The sequence below is a fragment of the Phyllostomus hastatus genome, unplaced genomic scaffold, assembly GCF_019186645.2.
Source record: "Phyllostomus hastatus isolate PE091 unplaced genomic scaffold, TTU_PhHast_1.1 phas_contig_90, whole genome shotgun sequence".
NCBI classification, from domain to species: domain Eukaryota; kingdom Metazoa; phylum Chordata; class Mammalia; order Chiroptera; family Phyllostomidae; genus Phyllostomus; species Phyllostomus hastatus.
The window spans coordinates 5,119,925-5,134,982 of record NW_025333984.1 but is presented as its reverse complement, the minus strand read 5'-3'; the positions used below and the strand labels follow the sequence as shown (position 1 = coordinate 5,134,982).

The 15,058-nt window shown below is 33.2% G+C and overlaps 1 protein-coding gene across 8 annotated transcripts in view; it reads right to left on the bottom strand.

Moving 5' to 3' along the window:
* The window catches only part of SMARCA1 (SWI/SNF related, matrix associated, actin dependent regulator of chromatin, subfamily a, member 1), a 78,331-nt gene that overhangs the window by 37,314 nt on the left and 25,959 nt on the right, over positions 1-15,058 (bottom strand). For 6 of the 8 annotated variants that reach the window (XM_045852281.1, XM_045852287.1, XM_045852283.1 and 3 more), the window contains 7 exons: positions 14,127-14,162; positions 13,047-13,199; positions 9,907-10,039; positions 9,162-9,310; positions 6,567-6,686; positions 997-1,107; positions 623-736 (listed from right to left, as the gene is read on the bottom strand). In XM_045852281.1, coding sequence (XP_045708237.1) covers positions 623-736; positions 997-1,107; positions 6,567-6,686; positions 9,162-9,310; positions 9,907-10,039; positions 13,047-13,199; positions 14,127-14,162 — 816 coding nt within the window. The remainder of the gene's footprint in view (positions 1-622; positions 737-996; positions 1,108-6,566; positions 6,687-9,161; positions 9,311-9,906; positions 10,040-13,046; positions 13,200-14,126; positions 14,163-15,058) is intronic. The other 2 variants (XM_045852285.1, XM_045852282.1) reach the window with 1 other exon arrangement.

Below are 15,058 nucleotides of genomic sequence, written 5' to 3'. Positions count from 1 at the left end.
CTTTTCATCATCCCTTTTTGTTCACTAGGGAGTCAATTTCACCACACAGAAATAACTTAGTACATTTAATCTCTCAAGGTGATAGCTTTAGTGTGACAAACATTAAATTTCATTCACAAAAATAAGTTCTTACCCACCTATACAAATAAGAATACTGAATTCCAAATGATCATTTTAAATGATGTAATTCATTATCATGTTTAACATTAACACCTAGTGACCACAGTCAACACCACCAACAGGACTTTCATCAACTTTAAGCAATAAACTCGAAAATACTATGTTTTGGTCATATTAAGGAAAATGATCAAACCTTCCCTATCATCTATCATACATTTATTTCTAACTATAACACATACTTATTGTTCTTTCTACACATTTTTTATCACTTGAACACTAACATAGAATAATTCTCCATTAATTTTATGTAGCAATGACCCTACTGGTGTTTCTGTAGTGTGATACTTTACTTCTAGTTAAACCTCTCTGATTGTAAAAACACCACTATTTTGATTTACTCTTACATTCTCTCACATTAAAATGGAACACCTTCTAGTCTAGCTCAATAGATTATATTACCTTAAAAGATTGCATTACGCTAGTCTACAAATTGAAATGTTACCTTATAGCCTATCGTCTTCCTGTAATACAGAATTTCCTTTTCCAGGAGCTCAAATAAACGTGGTGGGAAAAACTGAAAATCCTGAACATTTGGCTGTTTTGAAGGTCGTGGAGCCTGTGGAGGGAAAACGCATGATATATATACACATACACACACATAAAGTGAACACGTTTATATTTTGCTATTTATTTTATAGAAAAATAAATACAATGAAATCCATTGATCTGGCTGGGCCAAATCAAATACTCCTCTGTATTATTGTCATATTTTAGGGACTATGATTTAGCACTAGTGTAAGTAAATCTGAATCACAGACCATGTTACAAAAGAATTCTGCTGTAGGACATAAAAACTGGCCTCGTGCTGTTTTTTACCTTTGGAACCTTTGGCTCGCTGACACGTAAAGCCTCTCTAAAGTAGGCATCCACTGCATAGTTTGCTTTGCGTTCTCGTTTAGGAGGTTCAATCCATTCCACCATCCCGAGCTATACACAAGAAATAAGAACAAGGAGTTTAATTACTCTGAACTGTTTTGTAAAAACCAAGTACATCGAGGTTGCAGAAGCATGAGAAAACCAAAACCTTTAGGAAGAACCAAAACACACAATTGCACATTCCAAGTGCTAAAACCTTGCCCTGTATACCAAGTTTAGGTGCAAGGATGATGTTCTTTTCTTTCTTTTTCCTTTTTTGAAGTACATTTAAAAACTTGGTTCTTCCTTACTAATTGAAAAGAATCTAACAATCTGGCTAGTGTTTTTTGCCTAATAAATACTATCTAATAAAGAAAGATTAACATTGATTCTGGTGGCTGTGTTAAAACGGGTGAAAAGGGTAAATGACGAATATCAATATGACAGGCATACATTCTTAAAATCAAGATAAATTTTTAAATGAGACCACTTGGTAAGTTAGCTATGGGTGAAATCAGTGAAATCAGAATGACCTGAATTTGAAACCAGGTTCTGCCACTTTACCAGTTGTATAACTTTGGGGAAATTATTTTTACATCTGTAAAATGGGAATAATAATACCTACGTTAAGGATTTACATATGACCATATATGTGAAAACATTAGGTAAAATGCCAAGAGTTCAATATAAGCTACTATTAAACATCCAAAGCAGGGTAAACAGTGATTTGGTAGCATTACAAAACTTCACCCCAGTATCAGCTAGAAAATACAATTCAAAATAAATAGATAAAACTGACAACACGAACTTATGGAGTCTATAAAAATGGTTTTCTTGCTCAGACATTTTTCTTGATTTCATAGTGCCTAGCCTAGTGCCTTTACACAACACAGGCCATTATCTACAATTAACGATCCCACTATATTTGATCTTATCTAAGAGTTGAGTTCCAATCTTTGTACCATATTTAAAGAGTGGATGATATCCCTGGCTAGTGTAGCTCAGTGGGTTGAGCACAGGCTGTGAGCCAAAGGGTCACCAATACGATTCCCAGTCAGGGCACATGCATGGGTTGCGGGCCAGGTCGCCAGTAGGGGACATGCGAGAGGCAACCCCCACACGCTGGTATTTCTCTCCCTCTCTTTCTCCTTCCCTTCCCCTCTCTCTAAAAATAAATAAATAAAATCTTTAAAAAAGGAGCTTATAAATCAAGTAAGAAATTTTCTGATAACCAGAGAGTACAGAACAATGAAATAAACTATACTGAGAGGAGTAAGACTCCCAACATGACCAGATTCAGAGGCTGGATAATTGTCTTAGATGCTGTAATGGGACTTCTTAATTATAAAAAATGGTTTGAGAAAATAAACTCTAAGGTCTCTTTTAAATTTAGAGTTACAAGATATGGATAGTATAATGTGAATTTACATAAAAGGAGAACTACACAGAGCAGTGAAACGAGTTTTGGCCCCCTCCTCAGATGGGTTAATGTGGGATAACAGTAATATTTCATAAATAATCAATATTTCATTTGTTTCATTTGGGTGAAAAATAAATCAGTAATTTAAATTAACTTTCTTAAAGTAATGTATTTGGCCATTTAACCTACTTGGTTGAAGGTCTAGGTATTCAAATTTAAAATAAGCATTAAAGACCAATTCTTGAACTTTCAAAAACAGAATAAATCATGCTGAATTAGTCTGTTTTGGACAAGAGTACATTAATACAAACTTATTCAGGTTAATTTACTCAGCACCAACGTCTACCATTTTGACTTAATCTACCAGGTATGGTCATAAAATACTGCAAGCGGTTCGACAAATCATATATGAAAATCTACCTCACTGTGTAACTCCCGTGACTTATGTATAAATAATATTCTTGCAAATTTTCAATTCCTTCAAAGGATAGTAATGAACCTATTTTAAGAACCTATTTAGGAAATATGAAAAAACAAGTAAAATACAATCTCAACTCAGATATTCAGAAAGAATCTGATTTGTCAGAAATTCAGTTATAAAAATATATCACCATCATTATTAAAATTTCTCTGTATATCATTATTTTGTTAGAATTAGAAACACAGGAAACTGGTTATATTAGAAAAAGACAGTACTTTACTAAGTCTAATTTACCTCTAAAAATGTAGATAAGCTCCAACAATATTTAGTCTCTTCACTGTGTAATTTTTTCACTTTGTAAAATACTCTTAATAACAGTAAGCCCACGGGAATAACTATTTTATAAAATTCGTATCACATAATGAGATCTAAAAAGCACAGTAGGAAGGCAATTTCCACCCCATGCATGTAGGTCTCTATCTCATCACAATAAAAAGTAAACAGTCACAATTAAGGTTATAGATATAACTAGATAGATGTTAAGTCAAGACACTAAAAACCACCAGAAATAATGAGTGTCACAAAGCACTGTCAGCATATTTGTTGAACTGCAAAATAAAATGGCTCAATTCTCATTTTTTCATTAAAATCAATACCCAAGAATAAGCTTTTTAAAAAATAAAATTCACTTGTCAGTTAAAAAATATATATATATATATATAACAGCTTGATAAAACAATTTGAGCAACAAAATAATGATAGAATTTTAATATAACTCAAAAAATAAAATAACTATCCTTGGGTCCATACTGATATAAATAAATGAGTATATAAATAAACGTGAATAAGGGACAGCTCTTCCTTACAAAATCCAATTAATAAATGTAAATTTGTTAATGAAGAAATTTTTTAAAAAATTACCATTAGGCAAACACCACAATAACTGTTGCAGGCAAACTCTGCCAATAGATGTTAAAATCAGTGCATAGAAGTTTGAGGAGTACCTTTCCCCAAGATATTGTATTGTACAAAGGAAGAAAGACTTACCCTATAGTGAAGAAACCCAACAGACATGACCTCAACTAAGTGATAAAGATTAACATCCCCAGTAATAAGACATAGTGACATATGTTCCCTGGTATGATGTACTGAGAAGGACATCATATCCCTTCCATTGTATTCTTGCCAAAAATGCATAGTTTCAATCAAAACACAAGAAAATGTCAGACAAACCCAAAGTGAGAGACAGCTACAAAATGACTGACCAATACTCTTCAAAAGTGTAAAATTTATGAAAGACAAACTGAGATCTATCACAGACTAGAAGAGACTAAGGAGCCATAGGAACAAAAAACGCAGTATGGGTTAAGACAATGAGAAGACAAGCCACAGCTTGGGAGAAAATAATTGCAAAAAACATATCTGATAAAGAACTATTATCCAAACTATACAAAGAACTCTTAATACTCAACAATAAGAAAACCAATCTGACTAAAACTGGGCAAAAGACCTGAACAGCCACCTCCCTGAAGAAGATATATAGATAGCAAATAAGCAAATGAAAAGATGCATGACATAGTGTGTCATCAGGGAATTGCAAATTAAAACAACAAGGTACCACTACATACCTATCAGAATGACAAAAATCCAGAACACTGACAATACCAAGTGCTGGTGAGGATGTATAGCAACAGGAACCCTCATTCATTGTTCATGAGAATTCATAATGGTACAGCCACTTTGGAAGACAGGTTGGCAGTTTCCTATAAAACTAAACATATACTTACCATACAATCGATCAATCATGCTCATTGGTATTAACCCAAAGGTGTTGAAAAATCTATGTCCATACAAAAACCTGCACATGGATGTTTATGGCATCTTTGTTCAATAATTGGAAAAACTTGAGAGTAACCAGGATGTCCTTCATTAGGTGAATGGATAAATAAACTGGTACATCCAGAAAACGAAATATTACTCAGCACTAAAATGAAATGAGCTATCAAGCCATGACAAGACTGGAGGGAGCTTAAGTGCATATTGATCAGTGAAAGATGCCAATCTGAAAAGGCTACATATTACATAATTCCAACTATATGACATTCTAGAAAAGGCACAAACACATACACACACACACAAAACTATGGAGTAGGTGCAAATATCAGTTGTTGCAGAGGTTGAGAGGAGGGAGGAATAAATAGGCAGAGCACACATGATTTTTAGGGCACTAAAACTATTCTGTATGATACTATAATGGTGGATCCATGTCATTATTCATTTATCCAAACCCATAGAATGTAGAACATTGAAAGTGAACCCTAACATAAATGTGTCAATGTAGGTTCAATAGTATCAAACATTCCACTATGGTGGGGAATGTTGATAGTGAATGACACTGTGTTTGTGTGGGGACAGGAGGAATATGGAAACTCTATGTTTTCTGCTCCATTTCGGTATGAACGTAAAATTGTTCTTAAAAATAAAGCTTTTTTCTTCAATTACGGTTTACATTCAATATTATCTTTGTATTAATTTCATGTGTACAGCATAGTGGTTAGACAATCACATACTTTACAAAATGTTCCATCTGATATTTCTGGTATACCCACCTGGCACCATACACAGTTATTACAATATTATTGACTATATTTCCTATGCTATACTTTATAGCCCCATGACCTAGAGGGTATTATTATGCTAAGTGAAATAAGTCAGTCACAAAAAGACAAATACCATATGATTTCACTCATATGTGGAACCTAAAGAACAATATAAATGAACAAACAAAACAGAAGCCAACTCACAAATACAGAGAAGATGGATGGTTGCCAGAGCGGAGGGGCTGAGGGCGCTGGGTAAAAAGGTAAAAGGATTGAGGAGTACAGATTGGTAGTTACAACATAAAGCTGTTTTTAAAAATTGTAATATGGGATCCCGGGCTGTATCCCCTAGAATAGGGAAAGGACATTAGGGGAAAATGTGTTAATTTCGTGGATTCAATCATTGTATTATAATTATATAAGTTGTCAACATCAGGGAAAGCTGAGTGAAAGACATAGGTGAACTCAGCACTATTTTTTTGCAATAAACTCTAAAGTCATTTCAAAATAAAAAGTTCTAAAAATTACAACCACAATTCAATTAAACAAACAAAACAAAGAAAGTTCCCATTTCTTCAAAGGACTCCTCCTGTCCATGTAGTATAATATAAGGCATTATTTCATAAATGAGACCACCTTTAACAAAGTCTTTGTATCATTTGAGTACGTTAATATTACCACTAATATGTTTAGTACTAAGTGTCACACATTATTCTAATTACTCTATAAACATTAACTCATTTAACCTCAGAATCATTCAAAGATGTAATTAGTATGAGAAAACTGGGTACCCAAAGTTACTTAGTGACAGAATTGAGATTTCAGCTTCAGAATCCAAGAACTCAACTACACTCCTACAGTGCTTCTCAAAAGGTAACAGTCATAGCAGCAACAGCAGCAAAAATCATGACAATAATGGTAGTAATAATAAACCAGCAAAATATATTAAAGATAGCCCTTGCATGAGATCTTTTAACCTATATGAAATTTCTCTGTACAGCATTGTAATAGGTAAGTGCCAGTGAATTTTATGATTGTTATGGGAAGAAATGCTAATTTCAGAGGTTAATGGTTAAGAATAAAAAGTTACCTTCTGCTTTTCTCTATAATCTTCTCCTTCAAACTTGTATAAACTTTGTTCAGCGTCCATTCTAAAATTTCTCAGAGAAGACTCTCCCATTTTCTGCAAGCGTTCATTCATCTCTGCGGTCTAAATTTCAATGCATTAAAATTAGAAAATTATCACTGACTTATTTAAAAAGTCTGAGTATTCTCTATCTTTTGAAAAGGTCAAGTTTTGACATGAAATACTCAATATGTTCATTATAAGGTAAGGATGCAACACTAACATCAAACTTGAATATACATTTAACATGTCCCAAGTGTTTTAAATACTTAGATGGTTCTTCCTAAGTATTATTCACTTAGGTTTTAAAAAAATCTTTCATCACTGAAGATATACCCATACTATAGTTTCTATTGCATAACTTTAATGGGACAAATAGCTAATACTAAAATAAAGGAAAATGTGGATTAAACAATACATTTTGCATATTAACACAAGATTGTTCAAAATCCAAGATATGACCTCACACATGAAAAGATGTTCAACATCACTGATCATCCAGGAAACGCCAATCAAAACCACAATGAGATATCACCTCACACTTGTCAGAATGGCTATGATAAAAAAAAAAAAGACAGGAGATAACAAGTGTTGGCCAGGATGTGGAGAAAAGAGACCCTTGTGCACTGCTGGTGGGAATGTAGACTGGTGAAGCCACCATGGAAAACACTATTTGGAGGTTCCTCAAAAAAATTAAAAATATAACTACCATACAATCCAAAAATTCCATTTCTGGGTATTTATCTGAAACAAAGATAATAACTCAAAAATATGTCTGCATCCCCCATGTTCACTGTAACATTATTTACAATACCCAAGATGTGGAAACAACCTAAGTGTTCACTAATAAATGAATGGATAAAGAATTTGTGATGTGTGTGTGTGCATGTGTGTGTACGCGTGCGCATGTGTAGTGGAATATTATTTGGACATAAAAAGGGAAATTCTGCTATTTGCCAACAACATGAAAGAACCTTGAGGGCATTATGTTAAGTGAAATAAATCAGACAGAGAAAGAAATACCATATGATCCAACTAGTATATATAATCTGAGAAATAAAAAAAAAACCTTATAGATACACAGAACAGAAAAGTGGTTGCCAGAGGCAGGGTTGCGGGGGTCAGTTATAAAATAAGCCCTGAATATATAACGTAAATATAAAACATATATATATAAATATAGTAAATAAGTGAACATGGAAAACCACCCCATGTAGATGGAATCAGCAAAATCCAAACTGTGACCAACACAAAAGGGAAATAACCCAGTTTCTACACCAAATAAATTACATAGGAAATAATAAATAAGTGGAGGGAGAGCTACAGACTTAAAAAGATATAGGTGACACATCAACCAATTGCAAGTTGTGGACCTTATATGCACTTGAATTTAAGAAAATTGTTTTTTAAAAAGTTAGATACTTACGAAACAATTGGAAATTTGAATACTGACTGGATATTTGATATTATTTAAAAAATTGTTGCAGTTTTTCATGTGGGACAATACTATAATGATTATGTTTTTAGAAAGAGTTTTTACATTTTTAAACATCTTTTTTTACTTTTTATTTATTGAATTTATTGGGGACACATTGGTTAATACAATTATATAGGTTTCAGGTGTACAATGCTATAACATATCATCTGTATATTGTATTACATGTTCACCACCCCAAGTCAAGTCTCTTTCCAACAACATTCATCCCCCCTTTACCCTCTTCTACTTTCCCCTACCCACTTCCCCTCTGGTAATCACCATACTGTTGAATGTATCTATTAGTTTTTTTTTTCCTTTGTTTAATCCCTTCGCCTTTTTTATCCAGTCCCCCAACTCCTCTCTCCTCTGAGATCTGTCAGTCCCTTCTCTGTATCTGGCCTGTTTCTATTTTGTTCATTAGATTCCATATATAAGTGAAATCATATGATACTTATCTTTCTCTGAGTGGCTTAGTTCACTTAGCATAAAGCTGTGGTACATTTACATAATGGAATGCTACTCAGCCATAAAAAAAGAAGGAAATCTTACCTTTTGCAACAGCATGGATAGATCTGTCTACTTTTGCTTATGTTTGAAATTATCCAAAACAATTTGTGATAAAAAGCAAATCCAACACAAAACCACAATATTCTGAAACAGCTTAGTGTACTATAACAAATAATGCTTTAATACTTCATGAAATGTTCATAAAATATATTCAGGTAACACAACTCATCAGCAAACAATTTCTAAACCACTGCAAAAATACAGTCCTGATACATGTGATTAAACACAAAATTTGATTTTTACATAGAATAAATACCAACATTATTTTCAATAAGCATGTGGTATAAGCTCACTCAATAATAAACTCTGTTTCTTAGTCTTTCTCACCAAAAATTAAACTAAAGAAACCTAACTGCCCTTGGATGTAAATCTACAAATTCTTAAGCGAGAACATGAGTCTTCTGAAGCATGTGTTTTAAAACATGCATTTGGAACAATGCAAATACAGAAAGCATGCTAAAGTATATTGATTTCAAAACAATTCATCATCAAAACAAAATGCCATTTAAACTAACCTTCTTTTCCCCTCTTTCCAGAAGAGTTGTAATGTCTTCATCTGTCAGCTCACTTTCTTTAGAAGCAAAAACATGGGTGGCTCCATGACGTATCATTTGCAACATTTCCTCTTTTGCCAGCTTGTTAGACTGTTGGTCAATGAGTCTTCCTAATAGTAAAAATAAAAGTTTTATATATTCGATTGTATTCCAAAGAAAGCATGGCATAATAGTCCTAATAAGACACTACTATGTTTACCCATAAGTAAAGTTTTATAAGAACAGAAAATTAGTGAGCTTTGAAGTTATTTTTAATGAATAGCCCTACAAGTTTTTCTTCTACCATACCTTCCATTTCAGTATAGATTTCCTTCTGTAAGATTCAGTTAAAACCAAGGACAAAAATATTTTTTTCAAGTACAAACTTCACTTTTTATCAAATTTCTCTGTGTGCAAAGGCACACTTGAGTACGTTTATTTATTTTTTTTAACTAGACATTTTGTTTGCTAAATAGTATCAGGTACTTCAGGTACTTCAAAAGACATACCACTGACATTCAGTTCTAAGCCAGTAATGTTCAACTAGCATATAATGAATGCAAGATTTTAGTTTAAGATTTAAAATAGCATTTTGTTTTTTAAAATTGCTATTTTTCTCTCACTGAGTTTGCAAATTTTGGTCAACTTTCATTAGAAGTAATCTCCTTTGAAGATAATTGTATGCGTTTTTGCAAAAAAAACTAATTAGGTTTATACATTTAAATACCTTGTTGTATAACAATTGAGTCAAGTCTCAGTTTTATCTCAGCTCTTTCTACAATCCTTTCTTCAACAGTGTTGTCAGTGATGAGACGGAACACACGTACTGGCTTCTTCTGACCAATACGATGTGCTCGATCCTAGAAAAAAATTCTATTGTAAGATATGGGGTATCCTGGATAAAATTTGTATAGCCACCATATGCTATAAAGTTCTGAAAATAATATTAGTTCCTGATATCTCTATACCTGCCACTTTTGAAAAAAGGATAATGACTATGGGCTGTGAAGTACAGCATATAGAATATAGTCAATAATATTGTGATAACCATGCAGGGTGCCAGGTGGGTACTGGAAATATCAAGGGGATCACTTTGTAAAGTATATGACTGTCCAATTACTATGCTATACACCTGAAAGTAATACAAAATAATGTTAAAAGTAAACTATAAAAAATTTTAAAAGAGTACCTAGAGACCCCCTAGGAACAAAGAAATATGCAAATATTCTATTGTACCAGTAATGAAAAATTCACAGAAGGAAAACAGGCAAAGCCCTACCATATGACCTAGCAAATCCACTTTTGGGTATTTATCCAAAGAAAACAAAAATACTAATTTAAAAAGAAATATGGCCCTGGTTGATTGGCTCAGTAATTGAAGTGCCATACCGTGCACCAAAAAGGTCGTGGGTTTGATTCCTGGTCAGGGCACATGCCTAAGTTGTGGGTTCAGTCCCTGGTCCGAGTGATACTGGAGGCAGCCATTCAATCTCAATGTTTTTCTCTCTCACATCGATGCTTGCTTCTTTCTCTCTCTCTCTCTCTCCCCCCCCCGCCCCTTCACTCCCTCCCTTTCTAAAAGCAATTAAAAATGTCTCTGGGTAAGGATTTAAACAAAATTTTAAAGAAATATGGACCTTTATGTTCAGTGGATCATTATTAACAATAGCCAAGATATGGAAGCAACCTAGGTACCCATCAATAGATGAATGGATAAAGAAGATGTGGCATATATATTCAACTATTACTCAGCCATTAAAAAATGAACTCTTGCCACTTGCAACAACACAGATGAACCTAGAGGGTATTAATGCTAAGTGAAAGGACTGGACAGAGAAAGACATTTGTATAATTTCACTTATATGTGAAATCCAAAAAATAAAACAGAAATAGACTCATAGGTACAGAGAACAAACTAATAGCTGATGGGGAAGGAGATGAGCAAAAGAGATGAAGGGGATTCAGACGTAGAAATTTTCAGTTATAAAATAAATCACAGGGGTATAATGTATAGCATAGGTAATATAGTTTTCATTACAATTCTATAGACTTATTGTGGTGAGCATTTCATAAGGTATACAGATATTGAATCACTATGTTGTATACTTAAGACTAATATAATACTGTATGTCAACTATAATTTAAAACTTAATTCTTTTAAAAGATAAGGGCTAGGAGGAGCTGGAAGCATCTACATTAAGTTACTAAATAGCTTTAAGCCACTAAATCCAAACATCTTTCACATAAGCAAGTTTTGTAAGTTAAGGAAAAAAACTAGTTAACAAAGGTTGCCACAATAGCAAAATTCAGCTTTATCTCATCATCAAACAGTTCCTTCTGCTTGCTGAAGCAATTCAGGAATCTGTAATAAGGGGTCATAAAAATTAATGGGATACTAATAGCCTTGCTATATATTGTGCTAGAATTGGTCCTCTGGTTTATATTGGTAAAGGTGAGAGGTGGCAAGTTCTGATAATATAAAAATATCTAGGGGTAGAGTTTTTTTTTTTTTAACACAGAAGCTGCTACAGCAAATAGGTGAAAGGAGGAGGGTGGCTGAGAAAAACAATCAAAGAAACAAGGTTCAATACAGCCCTTGTATGAAATATAAAAGCACTTGAGCCCAGTGACACCTTCAACCCAGAGCACTGAAAGAGAATGCAACATCCCTACACATATTTAAAATTTCAAACTCAAATCAGTAAATTGTGAAACAGCTATACTCTTAACAATTTTATGGAAATAAAAGTTGCTGTCAGTAAGTTTTCCAATTCAGTAACACTGTAACTTACTAGGTCTTACTCCTACTTAGCCCTATCAAACAGGTAATTCTGTACCAGGCTAAAATAATAATTATGCCAATACATGGTGATTTTAAAATGTCCCGATGGTCACTATTTTTCAACTCTCTATTATAAAAGAAAATGAAGGACTTCTAAGCTATGCCTCATGGGCATATGACTTCCAAAGTCAGTCAGTTCCATAACTTCTTGTGATTCTGAATAAACAGCTCTTTTGAATCTTTTTACTTCTGAAATTGTTTTTATCTCAAAACGTGTCACATTAACAAAAGGTATAGCTCTAATTCAATAAATGACATCATGAAGAAAGGTAAGTGAAATAGCTCCCTGCAAAAAACATTTTAATAGTAAAATAGTTTCTGATTCTATCCTTAGGAAACAATTGTTTCCCTGGAATATTTTCCCTTTTTATTTTCTTACCTTCTCAACCCAAATGTTTTTTTTTAAGATTTTACTTATTTATTTTTAGAGAAAGGGGAAGAGAGGGAGAAAGAGAGGGAGACAAATATTGATGCAAGAAAGAAACATCTATCAGTTGCCTCTTCTACACATCCCAGCTGAAGACCTGGCCTGCAACCCAGGCATGTGCCCTGACTGGGAACACAACCAGAAAACTTTAGCTTTTGAGGGAGAATGCCCAACCAACTGAGCCACACTGGTCAGGGCCCAAACATTTTATTACAAAAGTTAAAATCCCACCTCTCACAATTTCAGCACTGGGAATTTTAATATATTTCATCATTAAGCAGAATAGTATTGAAAGACTTTTTAATCCTCTTCAGTATTTAGATATGGGAAAAATGGCATTTTTTTCATAACAAAAAGCCAAAATGGACACACAAATGCTCTAGTTGGATTTGGGGTATATTTGTTTTCACTCTCTTTGTTTGTTTTTGCAATTAGTACAGCAACTGTAAAATTGTTTGTTTTCCAGGATAATCTATTTTAACATCTACATGCATCCCCAAAATTGTTATCCATTTATTATAAATTGCCTCTGTGCTATATAAATAACAATAGTATTGTAAGCGAAGATAAGTTTCTGACATCATTAAAGATTACTAACCATAGCCTGTAGATCAACCTGTGGATTCCAGTCTGAATCATACAGTATAACCACATCAGCACTGGCCAAGTTAATTCCGAGACCTCCAGCCCTGGTACTCAGCATAAAGATGAATTTGCTGCTATTAGGAACATTAAAGGCCTCTATCGCTTCCTTTTTTAAATTAACACAGGAAATGGAAGAAAAAGAAAAATCAAATTATATTACCAGAGTTCTTAAAAAATAAACACTTTAACATGCAGGGTCAAAACCCCACTTTATAATATTCTTCCACTTTCTAAAATATTTAAACATTTATCTGCCTATATACTATACTGTGTGAATTGCAATAGAAAGTATATTACATAAAGTACCTAATCTTCATAAGCTTACATCAACAGAAACAATCTTATAATAATTATATAAGTAAACTTAACAATTAATAAGTCACTCAAATTATTTTAAACAATAATAGTGAAAATGTTTTAATTGAGTGAGAGCTGACATATCTAGGGGGCAAAATGTCAAATATCTTAACTTCATTCCCATTAGTTTATGAAGGATTAATACAGAAGGTACAGTTTAGGAGACCAATCAAGAGGAAAAAAAGGCTTTGAAATGGGAATGAGAGCAATAAATATAGGGGAAGGTAAGTAGATTTATTTCCATATGATGAAAAGGGGCAAACAGAAAAGTAATGAAAAAAATTAGGAAGGTAATTAGGGGATATTTAGTAAAGAGTCTTAAAAATTAATGGGATATTAATTTCCTTACTATATAAAGATCTCATGCAAATTAGTTTAAAAAAAAAAAAACCACTAAGACCCCACAAGAAAAATGAGCTAAAAAAAAGACAATACAGAGTAACAAACACAAATGGATAATAAACACAAGAATAATGTTCAATCTGCTAGTAATCAAATAAATACAAATTAAAACAATACCATTTTTTGAAGATTAAAAAAATGATAATACTCAATGTTGACGAGGGGGGCGGTGAGACGGGCACTCTCATACATTGCTGCTAGGAGTGTAAATTGGTACAACCTTTCTGGAAAGCAATTTGGCAATATGCATCAAGAGTCTTAAAAATGTTCATACCCTTTGACCCAGTAATTCCACTTCTAGGAATTTATCCTAAGGAAATAATCAGAGATGTGCACAAAGATTTATGTATAAAGATTTTAACTTTACCATTATTTACTATAGTAAAAAATTGGAAACAACGTAAATGATCAACGAGAGGGATAAGTTATTTATAGTACATCCCTAAGATGAAATATTACACTAAAATTACTTTTACAATGACTTTTTTACTGATAAAGTACAATTTGACATTGAGCAAAAAGTATCAGGATACTTAACTTTGTACATAGTGTACACAGTTATCAATTATAATCTTTTAATGGATATTTTAGGTATACATTTATACTTATATATTTAATTTGTACATTAATATATACATTAAAAGATTGGCCAGAAATATTTTTCTGTATATTCCAAATTTCCCTCAGCAATTGACTATTACTGTTATAATCACAAAATACAGGAAGTTGCATTTTTAATGAATGGAATGGCATGGTCAAAAGCTGCAGGCAGAAAAGGTGACTCCCACTGCCACAGTCAGTATAGCATGTAGAGGGGGCAGTACAGAAAGCAGCATGGTGTAGTGAGAGGCAATTTGGTGTAGAGGAAATAGCAAAAACCTGGACGTGAATCATAACTCTACCATTTATTACATATGTGAATCTGAGCAAGCATTTAACCTCTCTGAGACACAGTTTCAAGTAGAGAAAATTCTACCAATACTTTACTGGGCTGCTGGAAGAATTCAATTGGAACTGTAAGTTGCCTCGCTTATAGCAGTTGCTTGACAAATGTTAGTTCCTTTCCCTATAAAAATGAGGATGCCAATTAAGTGAAAGTTACAGAAACTGAATCAGAGGATAACCAAAGACTTAGCTGTAGCAATGGAGAAAGGGCAAATCTGTGAACTGTTGAGAAAGAATTGTTTATTAACAGCTAGTAAACAA